This window comes from Sceloporus undulatus, chromosome 5 (genome assembly GCF_019175285.1).
Source record: "Sceloporus undulatus isolate JIND9_A2432 ecotype Alabama chromosome 5, SceUnd_v1.1, whole genome shotgun sequence".
Classification (NCBI taxonomy): Eukaryota; Metazoa; Chordata; class Lepidosauria; order Squamata; family Phrynosomatidae; genus Sceloporus; species Sceloporus undulatus.
Window position 1 is genome coordinate 33526948 of NC_056526.1, and position 14468 is coordinate 33541415.

At 39.2% G+C, this 14468-nt stretch overlaps 1 protein-coding gene across 2 annotated transcripts in view; it reads right to left on the reverse strand.

The window, feature by feature from the left end:
- Window positions 1–13750, reverse strand: part of TMPRSS6 (transmembrane serine protease 6) — a 49625-nt gene extending 35875 nt beyond the window's left edge. For both annotated transcript variants that reach the window (XM_042468939.1, XM_042468938.1), the window contains exons 1-5: window positions 13600–13750; window positions 11327–11483; window positions 8323–8468; window positions 7546–7613; window positions 6432–6616 (exon numbers count right to left, since the gene is read on the reverse strand). In XM_042468939.1, the coding sequence (XP_042324873.1) occupies window positions 6432–6616; window positions 7546–7613; window positions 8323–8468; window positions 11327–11477 (550 nt within the window). In that variant the 5' untranslated portion in view covers window positions 11478–11483; window positions 13600–13750. The remainder of the gene's footprint in view (window positions 1–6431; window positions 6617–7545; window positions 7614–8322; window positions 8469–11326; window positions 11484–13599) is intronic.
- Window positions 13751–14468: the final 718 nt, after the last annotated feature.

The window sequence follows — 14468 nt, forward strand, 5'->3', positions numbered from 1 at the left end:
TCTAAATGGCAGAGTTGTTAATACAATCACTCGCTCATTAGGAGAGAGGCTACTTCCTTGTCCTCTTCTCTTTGGGCTGCCTGTGAAACTTGTAGGGCAACTCCCAGAACTGGTTTCTTCAAGGTTTAAATCTACCTTTTCCTATGACCAAGTCCAGCAAGACTGGCTGGCTACGTGGTCAGCTCGCTTTTAGGGTAATGGAGGCTTGCGATGGGGTCAGTCAGGGGTCATGATTTTTGATCGCTTGGCACCCAAAATTTATATAAAACCATGTCAAGGAAAAAGCAACATGGGTTATACAGTAAGTGAAATAAAACATGTATGTGAGAGTCAGGGTGACTCAGCAGAAGCCAATTGGGAACGACACAGGTGTAAATGATAATGGAATTAACAAGTCCTAGATGCCAAGGACAAGAAATGTAAAGTGGATAATTGGACACACCTGACAATTGTTAAGTGGTCAAGGCTGAGATTATGAAATCACTAATTGTAGGATGAACCAAGAGAACCAATGAGAATGGTGTACATGCCTACTGGGGTGGAAACAGACAACAGTGGGTGGTATCTTGCATTGACTATAATAATGACTATGCATCCCAATGTATTTTGTGGGTTGTAGTAGTAGGTTGTAGTAGTGGATAGTAGAGTGGATTGTAGGAGTAGAGTGGAGGAGTTTTGTTGTGTGGATAGTTTTGGAGCTGTATACAGTATAGTAGAATAAAGTAGATCTTTTATATAAGACTATGAGTTGTCTGGTGTCTTGATGAAGATACAGAACCAGCTGGATCCTGAAGAAGGGTTGAAGACTTCTGTGGAAGCAAGAGTGAGAAGGCTTGGAGAATTTGTCGGGGTCTTCAGCCTATTCTCTGTAACTCTGCTAAGCTATAACCACTGGCCAAAACTGGTCAGCGCGGTGCACACAGGTGGTGAGTTTAAGCCAGAGGTGAAGAGCTACAACTCCCATCATCCCTGACAAACCAAACTCAGTAACAAAGTGATATGATGTCATCATGATGCAAATCTTCCTACCCTTACAATTGCCAGCTGATGTTCTAGAAAAGGAATGGAGGAATTTACAGTATATATGTCCAATCATGCATTTTATATAGTTAGATGTTACCAACAGAGAACAGAGGAGGCAAAAACATTGAGCTTTGGCAGCTGCTACTGATCTGACATGACATTTAGGCTCAGTCCTAGACTCTTTTTGACACTGCAGAAACTCCCACGTGGTTTGTAATATGAATGTTGAAAAAACATTCTTCATAAGCAGTCCCAGTTTCCATTCACCAAACAGCATTGGGATTTTGTTCAGAAATCAGACAGTTTTTTACAAATGATATGTCTATTCCTGACGTTAAAACATTCAAATACAACAAGGGGAATTAATGCAAGACAAATCCCTTCAGCTAAGAAGCTCTTAAGGTATTAAAAGAAGTTGTTATCAAATGGCATAATACTAAGGGTAATTTTTATAGAGAGCCTTCCACTCAAGGTACAAAAAGGCCATGAAATTGTGGAACAAGTCTCTCTGTACCTGCTAAGTCAGGAAAGCCTTTCTCTCCTCTCTTCTACACTTGAGAAGCATTAGAAGGAGGAGGATTACTATTTCTTTGTCTTCTTTATTATTGGTGTCATCGTGTTCCTGCTGCTACTACTACTCCTATTCCTACTGATGCTGTACTACTATTATACTACTGCTGCTAATAATGTAGCATTTTCAGTATGCAAAGCACCAAAAAAAGTAGTGGCCTTACTATAGCCATTAAGAGAGTGCAGGAAGTAAAGATGAAGCCAAGTTTTGTTGCCCAACACAGAGGATCATGCCAATGGATTTAGACTGGAAAAGAAGAAGGCTTAGGAAGCTAAGAGGTCCAGCCATGGAATACTAACAGTACCACTTTGTGTACTTTGTGAACAATCTTAGGTAATGGGATAGAAAAAGCTTTGGGCACGTTGGTGGATGACCTGCACAGGGAACTGGGCAAGGGGCATGTTTCCTTATTGGTTTTTGCTGGATCTTTCTGTGGCTTTCACTTGCTTTCAGCACCATTTGTCATGGCACTCTTCTGAGCTTCCTCTTTGGGATAGGGCTTGGGGGCATTGATCTGGAGTGGTTCCAGACCTCCTTGGAGGAGTGAACTATGAAGATAGTGGTAATGAATTCCTGTTTGACCTCATGGTTATTAGTTTATGTGGTCCCTCTGGGCTTGGGGTTGTCTCCTTTGCATTCAACAGCTGCTAAAAGAGGTTATCTGGAGTTTTGGGGTTGGACACTCAACTCTATCTCTTCTTTCCATCTAATTCCAAGGAAGCTATCTTGGTGTTAAACTGGTGTCTGCTTCCAGTAATTTATTTTTTATGGAATGCTGAGGGCAAACAAATTGAAACTTAATCCAGATAAGACAGAGGTGCTTCTGGTCAACTGTAAGGCAGATCAGGGAAGAAGGATTCAATCTGTGTTGAATGGAGTCATACTTCCCCACAAATCTCAGATTCACAGCTTGGCAGAATGCTGGTCAGAACTGAGCCTGAATGCCCAGGTTTGGAAGTGGCCAGGAGTGTTTGACAGTTAAAACGTATGTATCTGCTGAACCTGTTCCTTAAGATCTCCAATCTAACTGTGGTAACACATGCCTTGATTGTGGCCCATCTGGATTGCTGTAACACATTCCATTTGGAGCTGCCTTTGGAAACTATTTGGAAAATTCAGCAGATCCAAAATCCTTTAAAGCCCTACATGACTTGGGTCCAGACTACCTGAAACAACATATCTTCCCATAAGGGCCTGCCCAAGCATTGAGATCTACAGAGGAGATTCCTCCCCCCTCCCCCAGCTATCTGTATTCCACCTGCACATTAACCTGAGAGATGTGGAACTGGCCAATTCTAAGATCTGTAAGGGGAAATCTTTTCTCTGTCCCATCACCATCCAGTGTACACCTGGTGAGGACACAAGAGAGAGCTTTTTCAATGGCTGCTGTCAAGTTCTGGAACTGTCTTTCTCAGGAGGACTGGTAGGTCCTTTCTGTTGTCTTTCTGGCAGCAGGTAAAGATCTTTTTATTTGGGAAGGCATTTGTTTTTTAAAATATTGCAGCAGATGGGTGGGTGTGTTGTGTTTCTATTTTATTTGTTTTAAATGTCCTTTAAAATGTTTTTATTTTATATTTTTAACTTGTTCTTTTTAAAAAAATATAAATCTGTGTTGTGTTTTAACTGTTATATTAACAGTTCAAGGTTGTTGTTGTTGTTGTTTAAAAGGCTGTACTGTGTTTTAAATGGTTGCAAGCCACCACTGAGTCCCATACTGGGAGAAAGGTGGGATATAAATTGAAGAAAAGAAAGAAAGAAAGAAAGAAAGAAAGAAAGTGTGCAAATAAGCAAACAAGCAAGGAGGGAAGGGACCTGAAAATTGGTGAATTAACTGGCACTTCTGAATCTACTGATGTGGTGGCTCAAGTGGTTAAGATAATGACTCTGTTGATTGCAAGACTGGCAGGTAGAAGCCTGGGTGCCACATGATGGGGTGAGCATAGCTGGGTGTTATGTGGTCAGTAAATGTTGTCCATAGACTCCTCTTTAAGACGAATAATGACCACTCCCTTTAATTCCTGATTTTTCACTATCCAACCTTTCACATCTTTCTTTCTGTTAATCTTGCATGGTTCTTAAAATTGCATTTCTTTGTGTGTGTATTCACATGTACCTTTGCACATTTCTAAATAAAGCTCTCTTATTCATTAAAACCAGGGTGTTTGTGCAGTCAGTTCTGGTATATATAGGTAGAAAGATCTTTGAAGTTACCCTCCTCTCACAGGCCTCCTTTTGAACTAATAATTTCCCCATAATACCAAAGAGACACTGATGCTGTTGGTTGGGACCCCAAATCCCCTCCCTTTTTAGAGTAGCAACATCAGCCAGCACAATCCACTGCAATCACTCTAGGATTTAAGTAGGTGACCACCCATGACAGAACATAACTTTTGTTACTTAGATATGTAAATATGCCCTTCTGCTCTTGGCAGGTTTGATTGGCAATGTTATAATATACAAATTACTGAGGGCTGAATACTGCCACGCAGAATGTCTCAGAAACAGAAAAGGTGTAAAAAAGAGGAGATAATGATTAATGGCAGCTTATTAGCACAGAGAGATTTGGGATAGCATATAATTTTGTTCTTATTTAGCATTTCCATCAATGACCAGACATTGAGTGAGGAGGGAGAAAGATTTAATATCAAAATTCATTTACTGTCAAATGCAAACAGGGAAATATATCTGATATATGAAGAGCTAATGAAGCTAGTTGTATGGACAGACACATTGTATTGAAATATTATTCCTGGAAAAAGAGGATGGTGGACAAAATTTTAGAGGAAGATAATGCAGAAATGTTATCATCTGGAATCCACAAAAGTTGGTTTAGCTTAATAAATATCCAAGATTTGTGGCTGTCCTTTCCAATTCATTGGTTCATTTACAATGCACAGAGTGGTTGAGAAGCATATCTCACATTTGTGCAGGGCATGAAGAAGGTAAAAAAACCCAAAAGGACTTTTCCCCCTCCTGCTCATAAGGGACTCCTGCTATTTCTTACCTGTTCGAATACTGCAGTAGAAGTGAGGTATGTGGTTTTGGGTGGTGTGCTTGCCTGAGGGCTATATATTCTTCCATTGGTGAGCTGATGGATGGATCTGTAAATTATTCTATATCAATTTTATATTAACTTGATTTGTAAAGCATGCTGAAAACCCTAGTTTGACACAGGAGCTACCAGGTACCACTAAGTTTAAGTGGGTAGCACAAATATACCATAGAAAGGAATAAAAAAGCTCTGCAAAATAGACTCAAGATTTCAACCAGTGTATCTGGGGAAGCACTTAAGGAATGCTGTGGAACAAGGAAGTCAGAACTTCAAAATCAGATAATGCTGAAAGAGACTTGGTGATGGCAGTGATAGCTATTAGAGTATAGTGCTAGGATTTATTTTTCTAAAGAAAACTGTTATGTTTGAGGTTTTGTTATCTATTATTATTATTGTTGTTGTTGTTATTATTATTATTATTAATTTATATAGCTCTGCAAATGTATCTTTCTCTCTTTTTAATTCCCAACCTGATGGAATAAGTATCATCCATCTAATTTTGGAACACTCTTCCTGCATTTTTAAAAAATAATAATCCATAGTTCTAACACACCAGCTACTGATAGTGATCCAGGACTAAGTCAGAATACTGTGCACATTTTCTAACAGATGGATAATCAGATCTGAAAAAAACTGATCACTTTGGGGAGACCAGACAGTATTGGATCTAGACCACCACCCTCTTCCAACATGTGTCCAGCATCCACAAAAGCCGATATGCTGCCCATCTCCCTGTATACAGTGCACCCTTTTTCTACGTGGGGGATCTGTTCCAGAGCCCTCACGTAAAAAACCCCCATGTATGCTCGAGCCCCATTGAAAGTAATGGGGCTCATGCATGGTGTGGCGGTGTGGCAGCGCACACACGCCATGGGCACACACCCCATTAAGTTTAATGGGGTGTGCCGCCGCTTGCGCCCCGCGCATTCCTGCAGGCTCCCTCGCAGCTTTCAGTGTATGCTGAAAGTCGTGTATAGTGCACCCCCATGGCGCGGGCACACTGTATTTGATCCTTGTATGTAAACATCTAAGAATGCTGACACACTCTCAGGGCAAGAAGCTCTGAGCAATAATTTTAAAATAATTTTGTACACAGAGCCATCAAAAAACAAAAATGTTACCATCTCAGCTAACCATGTGGACAATTTTGGATTTTGGGACATTTGGGATTTTGGAATTCCAGACTCAACCTATACTATTATATTGAACACATATAATTTTACATGTTTTAACATTTACTTTTAAAAGAAAACTTTAAAAATCAGACCTTTCCTAGTGTTGTTTCTTTACAGAAGATTCGTAATGTATCAGAAGTTAATTCTTTATAGATGGGAGTCATCATATCCTTTTTTATTTTTTGATTTTATTGTCAGCAGCTATTCCATCTTCAGATACTCCGTTCATAGATACAACATACCTATTCTGTCCCATATAACTCCATCTCGTCCTTCTCTCTTTCTTCCTTAATACCAGGTGATCAGTGGAACATGACATCGTTATGCAGTGGCAACATTTTGGAAAAACATTATGGCAACTATTCTAAGCTGTGTGTGTATGGTGAGATGAAGCTGTGCCTGTCATCTGGCCTGTTGTGCTGCAGGCAAATGGAGAAATACTTGCATAAAGAGGCAGTTAATACATTCACATACAAGTGTATAAAAAGCATAAACATCAGCATAACCTAGAGTTAAAGCTGGTATAGTGTCACAGGATTTCCACCTGTGGAAGCCCCACTGACCGTTCTATATTAGAACTACAAAGTGTAGGTATGTGGCCAGTACTTACCTAGAAGAACCAAGGATTTGGGGTCAACTCGGTATTCAGTCTGATAGGAGATATGACCTGTTTTATTGAAACTGGTGAGTAACTCTCTATAGAGTATGGCCTTCACTTTCTCTGCAGTCATCTTCTCATGTTGGTTTGTTGGGAGTCGAAGGGCAAACCAGAAGAAGCAGGTGAGAGATCCCTCCCTAGCAAGGAGATAATAAACAAATTTAGTATTTCTCCTTCATTTTCCTTTATGTCTTATGCTGCTACAACTTGAACTAGTTAAAATATTTCAAACTATAAGGCACAATAACTAAAAGTCATAAAAGAGGACAAATATGAAGGCTTAATCTATGAATACTTTGCAGCTTCCTAGCCTGATGGAGTGAACAAATTTCAGATTTGCAGGGCTGGCTTTGCTTCCCCCTCCCCTGGTTTTTTGTTTTGTTTTGTTTTTTGTTTTATTTTCTTTTGTTTTTTGGCTAGAATAGCAAAATCCCTCAATGAGACACTCAGTTGTAAAAAAAAAAAAAGTGGCTCAGATGGTATGGAACCAGAAACAACTGGTTGCTTTGGGTGCAGCCAATTACTTCCTTCATTGTATGAACTACATATTGGGATAACTTGCATATAAAAAGTAGAAATCTACAACTGAGATAATATGGATTGGTCATTTTATACAAAACTTTAAAAGTAACCAGCAGAGTTGCATAAAGATTGGGTGATGGGCAAGTGAGTATCTTTTCTATTTTACAAGTAAGGAACAATAAGACCAACAGATTAGTGATAGTGAAAAGCTAAGCATACCAAAGAGATTTTTTAAAAAATCAAATTTATTCAGAATCATCAAAATGTTAGGAGTGAGAAAACCATGAAGATCTACTTTCAATCACAGAGAGATCTGCCAGTAAATCCCAGTCTGAGTTTTACCCATCTTTGGTCTAAGGCAGCCTTCCTAAGGCAGAATCTCTTGTATACCAGACGTGTTGAGTCAAGTCCAACCAGTTGAACCAGCATCCAACCAACATAACCATGTTGTCTAGGGATGATGGGAACTGTGATCTGATACAATTTGGAGGGGCAGCTGATCTAGGAAGGTAACTTTCAAAGAGCTACATAATGATTCACTCACCCAAATGCATAAACAGCACTGGAATTGTAGTAAGGAGCTAGATCAGTGGCATGAATAACATCTTTTAACTGTAAAGAAAAGATTTCCAAATAACAGGCAGAGGTTATTATCACAAAACAAACTCTCTCCACCAATATAATTTTCCTCTCATTCGGTACACAAAGATTAGTACAGTCAGCCCTTCTTATACACTGATTTTTTATACATGGATTCAACCATCCATGGTTTGAAAATGTTTTTAAAAAGGTATAAATTTCAAATATCAAACCTTGATTTTCCATTTTTTATAAGGGACACCATTTTGTTATGTCATTATATTTAATGGGACTTGAGCATCCATGGATTTTGTTATACATGGAGGATCTTGGAACCAAACCCAAGTGTATAACAAGGGTCCACTGTAATCAAATACAGATGAGGCCTAATCCTCATCCTTTTTGCTGCTGCTTTAGAGTTTCACAGTCTGATACAGAGAAATTTGCCACTGAAATTTCTCAGCAAGTTTTGAGTAGGAAAGTTCAGTAATGGGTCAGGGTGTGTGTGGCATTATCTACTAAATTTCTGTAGGTCATGTTTGTAAATCACAGTACTGGTTTATGTTAACCATGGTTTGTTAGTTAAGCCACAAATAGCATAACAGACAAATAAACAAACCAGATTGCAGGATGTGGGATGCGCCAGGCTCAGTGTATTCTGACAAGCACTGGAGCAGCTGGCAACCCTAATATCATACCCACTAAGCTGTCTAATAAAGCTGCTCATAAAGCTGTGGCTTACCATATTATGTGCCTTTGTTGTCTCTGTCCAGAAGGCTCTAGATTCCATCCGCCCATGGTCCAGGGAATATTGACGATTGAGAATCTTTAGACTGCCAGAGTAGAAATGTAGGGGATTCAACTCCAGAAGATGACGTGGTCTATAGTCTGACACAAGAAGGGAGCTTGTTTAGTTCTATACAGTGGAATAGTAAAGGAATTACTAAATTTAGATCAGAGTTCATTTACAATGGACTGTGTGTTTGAGTGTGGGGGTTGCCTCTGAGCAGCAAGACAGAGTGAGGCCCTTACCATCACCTGAGCCCCCTCAATATCCTGAAAGATCAGATGGTGATTGAAACTTTGTGCCCATTTGTACTTCTTTCTCTTAGGCACTAAACTATACCTCTGTTTTGCTCACAAACTTCAAACAGTTGTAAACCTGTGGACAAAATATATTAAAATTTTTTTTACTATTCAAAGATATCTGTATTGATATGGAAGTGGATCTTGTAGCACCTCTGAGATTAGTTGAGAGAAAGAAGATGGTAGCATGAGTTTTCATACACTAAGTCTACTTCTGATCTGATGTAATAGACTTAAATCTAATCTACACTGCAGAATTAATGCAGTTTGACACCACTGTAACTATCATGGCTCTTTCCTATGGAATCCTGGGATTTGTAGCTCTCTGACAGAGAAGGCTAAATATCTCACAAAACTGCCATGATAGTTAAAGTGGCGTCAAACTCCATTATTTATGCAGTGGAGATTAGACCTTAATCTACAAATGTTTATGCTGCCAACTCTTTCTATACATTTTATTAACTATTAATGAGGAAGGTGTATTTTATTTTATTGAATTTACACTGCCTCATGGTGTTAGACCCCTGATAAACAATGAATAAGTCAAGAAATCTAGAAAAAGGTGAAGGGAAAAAATCAACACATCCCTATTCTCAAAAGTATTTACTTGATTGATCTATAAGGCTTGAAGAATGAGATGACATTATATCAGCATTTCAGTTCAGACTGTAAATTAGGGGTATAAATCTTCATAAATGTCATACTCACAGAGTGGAATTAATAACTTTACCACTTTCGTCCTTGCTGTGAGTAAGTAATATAAAAATGTCCAGTTTTCAAACACTATCACAGTTCAGAACTTATTATTTGCAAAATGCAGAAAACAAATTGTGCAGAAATTCTGTTTTCTATGTAGAAAGCAGGTTTCCTGTACAGCAATTATTTTCTACACAGAAAATACTGTTTTCTGTGCACATAAATAAATACATAAAGGCATTCCTGTACTGTGAAAATTCTCTCTGGTCTGTGGTTCTGCTTGTCAGAGTTCATTAACACTCAAGTAATTTGTTTTTTGTTCTTCTTTTTAAAAAAATAATCTCAATTCTTTCAATGTTCTTTCTATTCCTACTGCAAATGGAGAGTGACCTTTGCAACCCCCCCAAAAAATAAATTCCCTGTAAGAAGAACAACAGCAACAACAACTAGAAAGAATGAGTAGATTTTCTACTTGCAAAGAGTTAGAACTTGCTTTTTGTTTCGTTTTTTAAACATACCCTCCCCCCTCTCTAGTTGATGTGAGGTTTGGGAGACAATAGTTGTCTGAATTGTGAATCAAAGTGTGTAAATGTAACTAGTGATCCTCTACTGAAATGTGAAGCATAACATTCCATTCTTCCAACACAAGACGTTATCATCTTATGTCCATATCATTGTGTTGCTCATGTAGATAAAGCTCCACTTCTTAACATAATTTGTATGTAGATTTCTCATCCAACTGGGGGCAGGTGTCATGTGTCCCACTTTTGAAAGGACAGTCCTCTATTTGGAGAGCTGTCACAGAACAGCTCCTTATTTGAAAGCATCCACCTCTGTATCAAACACTGTCCTGGTCAAGTTCAGCTGAATGAGGAAGAACCATCAGAAAGGAGAACAATAACCTTGATGTTGCTCATTAGACATAAGCACTGGACAGCAGTTAGAGGAGACATAAAAGTCTCCAGTCTTTATCATCAAAGTGAGATGTATCATATAAACAGTTGTTAGTCCCAAGTTCCAATTAAAGTAGATCCATTGAATCAATAGGAACTTGATAAATCAAGACTTATGGACATTCTTATGTTTCATTGGGACTACCTATTAGATTTAAGGTCTATTTCTGTTGACATTATACAGTGAGCTCTTGGTATCTGCTGGGGTTTGGTTCCAGGACCCCTCATGGATACCAAAATCCACGAATGCTCAAGTCCCATATCAGTATATGTTTTATGCACATAGGATGACACTAATATCATCCATTGCATTGGTGTCTTCTTATTTGGTGATGTATTTCCTCTTCCCCGCTCTCTTTTATTTTGGGCAATTTGCAAATCGCCACCATAGCAGCAGTTTCTTCCTCAAACCATTTTCACATTAGACAGCAACTGAAAACCATTCAATTGCTGCTCCATGTTGAAATCACTGTATAAAAGAGAACTGTTAACAGTTTTGCAAGGCTCTGAGGCAGGCTTGACTACAAATATAAAAAGTATATGGACATTTTTTTGGTCCTTAATGGGAAATAGTGTCTCAACATATTGAGATGCCTTGTTGGAAAAAAGTGAGCAACAGCTGTGAGATTTTCCATATGTGCACATCATGAAAAATGACACACAGAGTAGTGTTTTTTTTAATATGGGTGTATATGCAGACAAATTGCATTTTAAAAGATCATTTTTTCACACAAAAAATACATATAAAAATCCCCAAATTTAAATGGAGCACTCTACAAATGTACCCACACAACCACACAATCATACATGCCCTCATGAAATCTAATTCAGTGGCTAAAAAACTTTTGAAATTATTTGGGCTTGCAAATAAAGTTTGCAATGAATGAAATCAGCAAAACTTTATACCTTCAGCATTTGGTATATGTGCAGTGAACTCATTCTCTTACTGTATTGCATCATTTAATGCCAATTAACAAATACATAAGAACAACAAAAGAAGGCCTTTATTACCTAAGAAGTACCAAGTTATGGCACTAGCTCCACCCAACAACATCAAGACTACCCAAAGCGGGAGGCAGCGATAGCAGTTTCGAAGTTGGTTCTTTGGTTTCTCTTGAGGCAATTCCATTGCATCCTTCTCCTGTCCCTCGCCCTCCATCATGGGTATCTTACCAAATAGCAAAGCAAGATTCAGACATATTATCAATAGCCAAGGATTTAGGCCAGGGGAAGGGGAACTTCCAGTCTGTGAACCTACTCCTAAAAAGTTCCAGTGAATCTGTGGAAACCTCTAGACAAGCCCTACACCCTCCTGCAAACCCTTTTCTGGAAACTAGACCCAACAGGAATCCCAATTATTTGACTACAAGGAGTGAGAATGAAATTGGCCAAACTCTGGCCTATTGGCTGTCTGCCAATACTAGTCGAGAATGTCTTGATCCCAGATTCTCTGAATGGGGAAGAGGAAAGAAAAGTAACACTGAGTGTATTTTTGACCAACATTTGCAAATCCTAGTTGAACACCAATTGGGACAGGGCTAGGTCAGTGCCTGTAAGCTCTATCTAACTGCACTTCATACCTCCCCCTATTTCTTCACTTGGGGAAAAGCCCCATCTACTGTTTAGGCCAAGGATGTGATGACATCAGAATGTCCAGCCACACTCCTGACATCATCTGGACTATGGAGGAGATCTGTTCACTCCATCAAATTAAGGTTTCTTACCCTTATTCTGTAGTCTTGTAGCCAATACATCTGAGTGGGAAGGTTCACATACTCAGAGCGTGGATAAGTTAATTTTGGGACATTATCCTAAGAAATTTTTCTGCCTGATGTGAAGACAAGATTGCATCCCTTCCCATCCTGCATACAAAATCAATGAGGCTGATGGCTGAATCAGGCCACCACCAGTGACAAGATGCCATACACTGAATCCAAAGGCAACAGCCCAGTAAAGGTCAGGTTGTGTAGCTCATAGTTCTGTTCTCCAACATTTCACTGCCCCCATGGTAGAGGGCTGACTAAAACACTAGAAGCCAAACTAATGCTACAGTTCTATGCATATTTATGAGGGAGTCAGTGGCGTTGAACACAGTCAAATATACTGTAAACATACATTTGCAAAATTCATACAATTCTTTTGGACAGTTTGATATCCATTGTATATAACATTTCAACTGCATCTTCCAGTAGAACCAAAAATTAACATTTTACAGCATATGATTAAATGTTGATTTGGCCATGTGGAGCTGTATTCAGAGAAAAATAACAGGGAAATTGCCTTGTGTTGAAATTTCTTTAACTGAAATTATTATGTAAATCCACTGTAGATCAAAACACAAATGACAGGGTACATCTGGCAAGGCCTCTGCAGGCTTAGCCTTGGCCTGAAAGAATTCAGTGATAGGATGGGAAAGGAAGCTAACGCAGATCAGCAAATTTCTGTCCTCTCCTCTCATATTCTCATTTCTTTTGACTATTCAGCCATGCTAACCAGAAATATCCCATACCCCACCTCCATTTTGTGGCTTTTCCTAGTGCAAAGTTAAGTTCTCTGTGTTACACATGGCAATCAGAGGGTGAAAATAAACAAGAGAAGAGAAATCTATTTATACCAAGAAATATGAAACAAAGCAATAAACACACTGTTGAAAAATCATTGCACCCTTTAAACACCCACCAACAACCTTTCCCTTGCTTTCCAGTCTTATAGCTATTCACAACAGAGTGCAGAGTCATTTGTTTGACCTCGCCAGTTAATAACTAATGTTTCTTCATGGAAGGAAACACAGCTTACATATAATGCTATGCCCAGAAGAAAAAGTTTGGGGTTTTGTTCAAGGCTTACCAACCATTAGCCACCCTTACCATTAAACAGAATGATGGAGTTGTCTCAGGTAGCAGATGCTGGGGGTCAGTTATGGCAATTTTCTGTTTTTTCTCCTTGAACACCCACCCCTATTCCCTTCTTTTGAATACAGATCTCTGTGTTCCACACAACCTTTTCTGCACCCCTAGACTATTGTTTGCTTTAAGGTGAAATAGAGGATCCTATCCCAATTTTAGTATCAAAATATGTTTCAAGTGTCAGTCCACTTGGTTTCTGTACAGGGGAAGCAGGGGACCGCCATCTTATCTTTTACCTCAGGCCAAAAAAAAATAAAAATGTTTTTGGGCTAGCCTTGGCTTTACTCTATATCCATCCAAACACCAGTAACAGAAAATAGTTCTCAAATCTTCAAAGTGCCAATACATTGTGTTGTCCCGCAATGCGCACAGACCTACCTTTTGAAGGCTTCTGTTGCTCTGGTGGCCTGGAGTGCTCTCATCCAAAATCTGACACACACGTCCATATGTAAATACTGAGAGAGATGTAATATTTACTTAAGCCCAAGGTCTTCCCTGCTACCAGTCATCCAATGGTCTGTTCTCTTTCCTTTTTGTCCTTTGCCCTGTCTGGAGAACTGTGCTTATCCCAGGGGGAAAATCCTGTCATTTGATGCCTAGCAAAGAGTTCTGTGTCACTGGGCAGCTATGAAAGATGGATGGTGGCTTGCCCAGTACAAATACATGCCTTTACCTATTTGGTCCCTCTCACTTTGAGGAAGTATTGTAGCAAATGTCTGTCTCAAATATGAAAGCCACTGTAGCCTATGGAAAAGAGGACCAACACTTAAGGCAGTCTTTAGAGCAACCTGCTGGATTGGTAATGCAGTGAAGAAGAACCAAGATAATACACTGCTTGCTTTAACCTTTCTTCTCTCTCTCTGGTTTCCCCCTCCAGAGTGATGTTGTCTAGTTGCCCAGCAACTTTTCCCTGCCTTAGTTACACCTGTTGGTTTCAAGGGGATAATATCAAAATGAGACTGAATGGGGAAAAGAAGATAAATATAATCCAGAGCTGGGAACATGTGCATTTTCATATTAAGGCTGCCCCTTCCTTCCTTCCTTCCTTCTTTTTTAACAGCCATGTAACAAACTGAGCACTTGATTCCTCAGCGATAATTTAAAACAAGTTACAATCCTCTTCCCATTTTGGCAGATTTCTGAACTCCTGTTTTATCTGGAATAAAGTGTAAGAGCCACCACCAGTGTAGCTTCTGGGAGTTGTAGTCCTCCAAATGTAATATTCACAAGCCAGCCCTGGGGCATTT